The sequence below is a fragment of the Marmota marmota genome, unplaced genomic scaffold, assembly GCF_001458135.2.
Source record: "Marmota marmota marmota unplaced genomic scaffold, marMar, whole genome shotgun sequence".
Taxonomy (NCBI): domain Eukaryota; kingdom Metazoa; phylum Chordata; class Mammalia; order Rodentia; family Sciuridae; genus Marmota; species Marmota marmota.
In genome coordinates, this window is record NW_026000185.1 from 27,621,027 (window position 1) to 27,628,240 (window position 7,214).

Sequence of the window (7,214 nt, forward strand, 5' to 3'; positions counted from 1 at the left end):
AAAAAAAAAAAAAAAAAAAAAAAAAAAAAAATCACTGAGCTTCTAAAACCTTGGAAGGCCTCACATTTTATAGGTTCATAATTGAGCGATATTGAAAGAATCAGATGTAAAATACTACAATCCTGTGTGACTCTGTCTATGAAATTCAGAAACGGGCCCCAAGAGGATATGTACGAGTCAGGATGGGGCTGTCCTTGTTCAGGTGCTGGCCAGGAGGAGACATAGGGAGCCCCTGGGTATTGGGAATGGTCTCCTTGATCTTCCGAGTAAATGTATGTGTGCGAGATGTACAGCAAACTGCTGGTTAGGATTTATAGATTTTATTAAATTACACCTCACTTTAAAAATCTAAGCAAATTAAAACACTTTCAAAAGGCTACGAAAGGGACATTCAGAAAGCAGCCGGTCACAGCGTGTGTCTGTCCCTGTTTGGGGCTGGTGGGTGTGGAGGTGCGCCCTCCTCCATCTCCACTCCTCCCGGCTCCTGGCCAACGCAGTACCTGAAAGCTGAGGTTATCGGAGTGGCCGGCAGAGGCTGACTCCCCAGTCTCGTGATGTGACCCAGTTTCCACCTGATTCTGAGTGACCTTGGAGACATTGGGACAACATTTCCCAGTATTGCTGGGAAAGGGGAGGAGGGGAGGAGGGCAGGGGCAGAGACTAGGCAGGGGAGCCGGTGTCCAGCTGTGGCCCCGGGTCTCTGGGGAGAAGAGAGCCGTGATCAGCCGCTGCTGCTGGCGTGAGGTCCTCATGGAAAGCCCGGTGGCCGGTGAGAAAGCAGGTGGGCAGTGTTAGGCCCTCTGCTGGTCACTCTTCTTGGGGGGTGGATATGAGGTGGGGACAGAGCCCTTCTAGGTCCCCAGCTCTTAGGAACAGTGCTGTTGTGAGACCAGGCGGTCTGCTCTCGAATTGTCTGAGGGCGCCCATTATACATGCAGCTTTCTGGGTACCCCTGGAGAACCCCTGAAACAGAATCCCTGGAACCTGGGGCTCGGGAACCTCTAGTGTAACTCAGCTTTCTTACCAGCAAGTTCCAGAACTGACCCAAGGGGTGGGAGGGAACTTAGTTTGCTTTGCCATCCGGTTCTAGTCCAGGTACATGGGACCCAGCAGGACAGCCCCTCCCGTGTTTACTCAAATCTCAGTGGAGACGACGAACCTGTCTCTCCAAGTGAACTTTTTGGTTCAAGCCCCTGTTTCACATGTGAAACGGGGAAACGGAGGCCTGAGGTGCTAGTGGGTCAGCCTGGGATGCAGAACTGGCGCCCCTCTAAGAGCCCAGCAGCCTGCGGGGTCAGTGGCACTGGGAGGCGGAGGGCGAGTGGAGCGTGGCTGCTGTGTTTCAGCCCGGGCAGCATGCGTGGCGTGGCAGGTGAGTGTGCCCGCGCTGCAGGACCAGCTCCAGTGTCCCATCTGCTTGGAGGTCTTCAAGGAGCCCCTGGTGCTGCAGTGTGGCCATTCCTACTGCCAGGGCTGCCTGCTGTCCCTGTCCCAGCACCTGGCCTCGGAGCTGCGCTGTCCCGTGTGCCGCCAGGCGGTGGATGGCAGCAGCTCCCCCCTCAACGTCTCCCTGGCTCGAGTCATTGAAGCCCTGCGGCTCCCAGGGAACCCGGAGCCCACCGTCTGCCCCCACCACCGAAACCCACTCAGCCTCTTCTGCGAGAAGGACCAGGAGCTCATCTGTGGCCTCTGTGGCCTGTTGGGCTCCCACCAGCACCACCGGGTCACGCCCGTCTCCACTGTCTACAGCCGCATGAAGGTGCGAGGGGAGGCTGCTGGGGTGGTGGGGAGCGGTGGGGACTGAGGAGCCCCGCTCCTGTGCTCACTGGTGCCACCACCTGGCATGGTCAGGACGTAGTCCCCTGCAGCTCTGCCCTGGGGATCGCAGCCCCCAGCTGCCACGTGCAGCCCGTTTCTCCGCTTCTCCTCTGCGCCCTGGTTTGTTTCTAGAGTGTTCTGCTTGCATGCCCAGGTGCGTGCAGGCAGAGACCGTTTCCTCCCTGGTGTGTACCGTGCCTGGCATGTGACGGATGCTCATGGTGTGTTTACTGAATCTGAATTCCAGCCCTGGTGGACCCTCTCCCTGGATTTGCAGACCGTCTTTGAGATGAGTAATGACAGTAGCATCTTAGGTCACTATGTTGATCAGAGGCAGTTCTCTTTGCCCGGCTCCCTCGCTCCTTAGAGGGATTCTCTTGTATTTACGACTGAGAATCAGAGGAGGGAAGGGGGCTACCCAAGGTCACACAGCTTGTAAACTGTGAGTCTAGGACCAAACCGAGGTCAGGTTTCCCCCAGGAACTGGGGCCCCACTCATGCTGGGCAAGTGCCCTGCCCCCAACCCCACTCCCAGCCCAGGCCTTCATTCCAGTGCTGGTAGACTAAGAATAGGCAGGAAGGAGGGCACTTGGCACAGCGGCTGGCAGTGAAGGGGAGGATGGCAAGATGCGGGAGTGAGGGGGGGGCAGATGCCTGAGGGCTGCCGGGGATCCAGGTTGGCTGCTCCGGGCAGCGTTTCTTTGCTTCTTCAACCCTGGAAGACAAATGGGAAACGTGTCCAGGACTGGTCAGGTGTCTGCCAGCCCCTTCTGCCCCCTCATGTTGACTGGTCACAAGTCCACCTACTTGTGCTCGGAGCTGCGCTGGCCTCTGCCTGGGAGCCCATCAGGGTCTGCGGAGAGCTCTGTGGTCTCGTGGCAGGCGCTTCCTGGAGGAGGTGCACTGCTGACCTGAGACCTGTACCACAAGGCCAGGCAGAGGAGGAGGGAGCATCCCAGGCAGGAGGACGCATCCAGAGGGCCAGGAGGTGTATCCCGGGGCTCCCCAGAGGCCACAGAAGTCATTCCATAGAGCTGGAGGGGGCGTGAGGGGGTGGCGGGGGGTGGAGCCTGGAGAGCAGCCTGGAGTCTGTTCAGAGGCTGTCGTGGGTGGCCCTGGGGTTTGAAGCAGGGTGGTGACAAGGCCAGACACCTGCAGCTGGGGGGCAGATGGGAGTGTGAGGCTGAGGGACAGGAGGACGTGGGGGCAGCTGGCGGTGTGGGTGCGGCAGGAGGGCATCTGGGAGGCCAGAAGGACGAGGCCTGAGGCCTGGGTGGGTGGGGGAGGAGCTGAGCTGGACCCAGCTCCTGCTCTCCTCTGACACAGAGGAGTCGGAGCCCAGGGTGGTGACGTGCTGGGGTGACAGATGTGCAGTGGTCCACATCTGGGTGGCAGCTGCAGCCACTGAGGAGGAGAAGGCCAATCCAGGAGAGACTGAAGAGGGAGTGCCCAGCGCACACCTGGGCTTAAGAGTCAGGGAGAAAGCATGAGGGCCCTGAGGAGGTGACAGGAGTAGGCGGGAGGCTGAATGTGGCCTGGGGAGGAGGAGGTCAGCGTTGGGGGTGGAGGGCCCAGGTGAGATGGCCTGGGGTCCCTGCAGCCTGGGGGTGGGAATTGTTGAGGTCAACAGAGCAAGCATGGGCGTGGGGAAGGAAATGGGCTGGGCGGGGGTCCTCCCTGGCCAGGGTAGCCCAGCTCAGCTCCAGGTGTGGGTGTGGGATCTTCCACTACCAAGACTCCTCCTGCAGCACAGGTGCAACCTGGTGGTGCCCACCTGACCCCTTCAGGTGTTCTGTTTCTCCTGCTTTTGATCCTTGCAGTTACTGATTTGCCTTGTGTCCTCCCCCTCTGGCCCAGTCTCTCTGCCTCAGGAGGGTGACCACTGGACTGCCTTCTCACACCACCAAGAACTCTGTGGACTTGTCATCCAGAGCAAGGACACTATCTGAGCACCACACACTTGCTTCATTCTTACTTGTGCTTGGGAATGATGGAAGCCAAAGGCCCTGTGTGGCCCCTGGGCACAGACCAGGATCCAGACAGTGGTGCAGGGTTCCTGGTTGGCACCACAGGGCTGAGCCAGTACAGCCCAGAAGAGTGTGTGTTAGCCCCAAATCTAGGCTGGCCCAAGGCTGCTGGGATGATTCTGGAGCCCACAGGGTGTGGGAGTCCCCAGGTTCAACCTGGGCCATACGAGCACCATTGGTCCTAGAGCTGGTCTCACTGGGGCCAGCCTCTTTGTGACAACTCTTGATCCAGGGCTACTTCTGGACATGCTGGTGACCAGGAACTTACTGGTAGTTCCCCAGCAGGCAGTGTTTAGTGCAAGGAGCGTTGGCTTCGGGTTGGCCCTTGACGCTCTCAGATGGGGTACAGTGACTTTGGGTAGCTATACTGTCTCAGAGAGAAGCTTCGGGTCACAGCGAGGAGAGCCCTCGGATCTTCTCCACCCGGGCAATTCCTGCTGCTGCTGCGGAGTGTTCTTGAATACTCCTACGTATTTAGGGGTCAAGGTACCTGGCTATCCCTGGTCCTGGTGCCAAAACCTTGGCCTTGTCGCTGATGCCAATCCAATAATGAGGACATGGTTTTGAGAAAAAGGAAAAAGGTTTATTGCTTTGCTAGCAAAGGAGAAGCAAGGGGACTCCTGTCCCAAAGGCTGTGATTCTGCCCAGCATGGGAACAGGGGATTTTTTTTTTTTAAGAGAGAGAGAATTTTTTTTAATATTTATTTTTCAGTTTTCTGTGGACACAACATCTTTATTTTATTTTTATGTGGTGCTGAGGATTGAACCCAGCGCCCCTGTGCATGCCAGGCGAGCGCGCTACCGCTTGAGCCATATCCCCAGACCAACAGGGGATTTTTAAAGAGGTGATTCAAAGAAAATGAGTTTAGGGAGAAGAGATCAGAGAGAAGATCAGGGAGAAGAAGGTCAGGGAGAAGTTTGGGAAAAAGAAAAAAAAACATGTAAGTTAAAAAGTGACAAGAGATAGTCAAAGCATCCAGTGAGCCCCTGTTCCGGCCCCACTGGGAACGCTGGTGGTCATTGGTCCTCCCAGGAAGAGAGCCCCTGGGCGGGGCGAGGAGCAGAGAGGGTGGTGGCCAGCTGCTCACAGGCCTGGGCTCCTTGTCTCCAGGAGGAGCTCGCCACCCTCCTCTCTGACCTGAAGCAAGAACAGAAGAAGGTGGATGAACACACTGCCAAACTGGTGAACAACAGGACCCGCATCCTTGTGAGTGACCTCTCCCTTGCCCTGGCCTGGGACCAGGCTCCTCTTCTGCAGAGCCAGTCTTCTCTTTTTTTGGGGTGTGTGTGTGTGTGTGTGTGCTGGGGATTGAACCCAGGGGGCTCTACCACTGATCTACATCCTTTTTTAAAAAATATTTTTTAGTTGTTAATGGACCTTTATTTTTTTAATTTATTTTTATGTGGTGCTGAGGATAGAACCCAGTGCCTCACACATGCTAGGCAAGCGCTCTACCACTGAGCCACAACCCCAGCCCCATACATCCCTTTTCTTGAGATAGGGTCTCACTAAGTTCAGTGGCTTAAGGCTTTGCCAAACTGCTGAGCTGGCCTCCAACCTGTAATCCTCCTGCCTCAGCCTCCTGAGTTGCTGGAATGACAGGCTTTTTTTTTTTTTTTTTTAAACCCAGGGCCTCATGCATGCCAGGCAAGTGTAGTACCACTGAGCCACACCCCAGTGAGCCCAGTTCTAATTCTTTGTCCTTTACAGAAACCCATACCTGCCACACAAAGCCAAGTTCAAAGCATTCCAGGATGGGGTGGGAAAAGTGCAAATCCTTCTGGAGGAATTCTGCCCAGTTGTCAGGCCTGGCTCCAAGTTGTCATTCATCCTCTGTGTCCTTGGGGCTGAGATAACCCAGGGCTTGAGTCCCCTGAGATAAACTGCCCAAAGCTTGGCATGCCTCTCCTGTCCCCTGATGCTTGACCTTGACAGTCTGTCATTGTGCCCTCCCAGTAGCTGGGAGCAGAGACCTGGAGAGGCCAGGAGCCTTGGCTCTGATTTACCTAAACTACGGGCCCTTGGGGCTGGGGGTGGAGCAGGGGCAGGAGGGCAGACGCAATCTCCTTCCTCCTTGCCCTTGAGAGGAGTGCCCTCGCTGGTGGGAGAATGCAAGGTCCATTTTCTCATGTGGACCCCGTGGTGAAGTTGTGTGTACATGTAATGATTAAAACAGGCAGAAGTCGGCCAGGGTGACCTCAGTAGTGGGGCGCTGGCCTGGTATGCAGGAGGCCCTGGGTCCACCCAGAACCCCAGGAACAGGTGGGAGTGGAGCCCTGTGTTTGAAATGGGAGCTGGGGCTCCCCTCAGCAGCTGCTCTCCCCATCAGCCACCTCTAGGGGTCCCGGGCACACCGTGAACTACCTGGCAGGGGTCAATCCACGTGGCCTGCGAGGCTGGCCCCAGTTGGGAAGGCCCAGGAAGGTCCTGGGGATACTGAGCCAGCTAAGCCAGGCTGCTGAGCTGCAACTCCTCTCCCTGTGACCTCCTCTCCCTGTCCCAGAATGAGTCGGATGTCTTCAGCTGGGTGATCCGCAGCGAGTTCCAGGAGCTGCACCACCTGGTGGACGAGGAGAAGGCCCGCTGCCTGGAGGGGGTAGAGGGCCACACACGTGGCCTAGTGGCCTCCCTCGACATGCAGCTAGAGCAGGTCCGGGGTGCGCGTGAGCGGCTGGCACAGGCGGAGCGTGTGCTGGAGCAGCTGGGCAGCGAGACCCACCATGAGTTCATCCGGGTGAGTGTCAGGGAGTGTCCTGGGGCCTCCCCTCCAGACAGCCTGGCTTGGCTTCTGCATATCCAGCACCTGCCCCTCTTTGTCTTCCAGAAGTACCACTCCGTGGCCTCCAGGTAACCGGGACAGCTGTGGGAGATGTCAGCCAGGGTGTGGTGGCTGCGGGATGGGCGTCTCCTCTCCATTGGATCCCTTTCAGTATGCCCAGTGTCCCTGTAGGCATCTGCCCACTCTGGCTCTATCCAAGCCCAGGGGAACTGGGACAGCCCCGTCCTTGCCTTCAGGGATGTTGGAGATGGGAGGTGGACCAGCTCCCTCCAGCTGGGTTGCGGGGAGGAGGTACCCAGGGACTCCAGCTGCAGGCAGAGGCCCCTCGAGCGAGCGGGAACACCCCCCGGGGAGAGTGAAGTGGCGTGTGGACTGTGGGTGCAGTGAGAAGTGCTGCTGGGCAGTAAAGAAAGTGCCTGCAGGGGGACCAGGCAATGAGGTGGGGTGGGCCATGGCCTGACGGGGCCTTGACCATGAGAAGGGAGTGGATCTGTGTTCTTAGTTCCCATTAGATGAACAGATCCCACTGTCCTGACTCAATTTTGGGGAACTCCTTGTTTTCTCAAGTTTTTTTTTTTTTTTTTTTTTT

At 57.2% G+C, this 7,214-nt stretch overlaps 1 protein-coding gene across 3 annotated transcripts in view; it reads left to right on the forward strand.

Moving 5' to 3' along the window:
• The first annotated feature begins 627 nt into the window (after positions 1-627).
• The window catches only part of LOC107146589 (E3 ubiquitin-protein ligase TRIM50), a 12,472-nt gene continuing 5,885 nt past the window's right edge, over positions 628-7,214 (forward strand). Inside the window, exons 1-5 of one of the 3 annotated variants that reach the window (XM_048789942.1) lie at positions 628-781; positions 1,347-1,759; positions 4,957-5,052; positions 6,350-6,580; positions 6,671-6,693. In XM_048789942.1, coding sequence (XP_048645899.1) covers positions 751-781; positions 1,347-1,759; positions 4,957-5,052; positions 6,350-6,580; positions 6,671-6,693 — 794 coding nt within the window. In that variant the 5' untranslated portion in view covers positions 628-750. The remainder of the gene's footprint in view (positions 782-1,346; positions 1,760-4,956; positions 5,053-6,349; positions 6,581-6,670; positions 6,694-7,214) is intronic. The other 2 variants (XM_048789943.1, XM_048789944.1) reach the window with 2 other exon arrangements.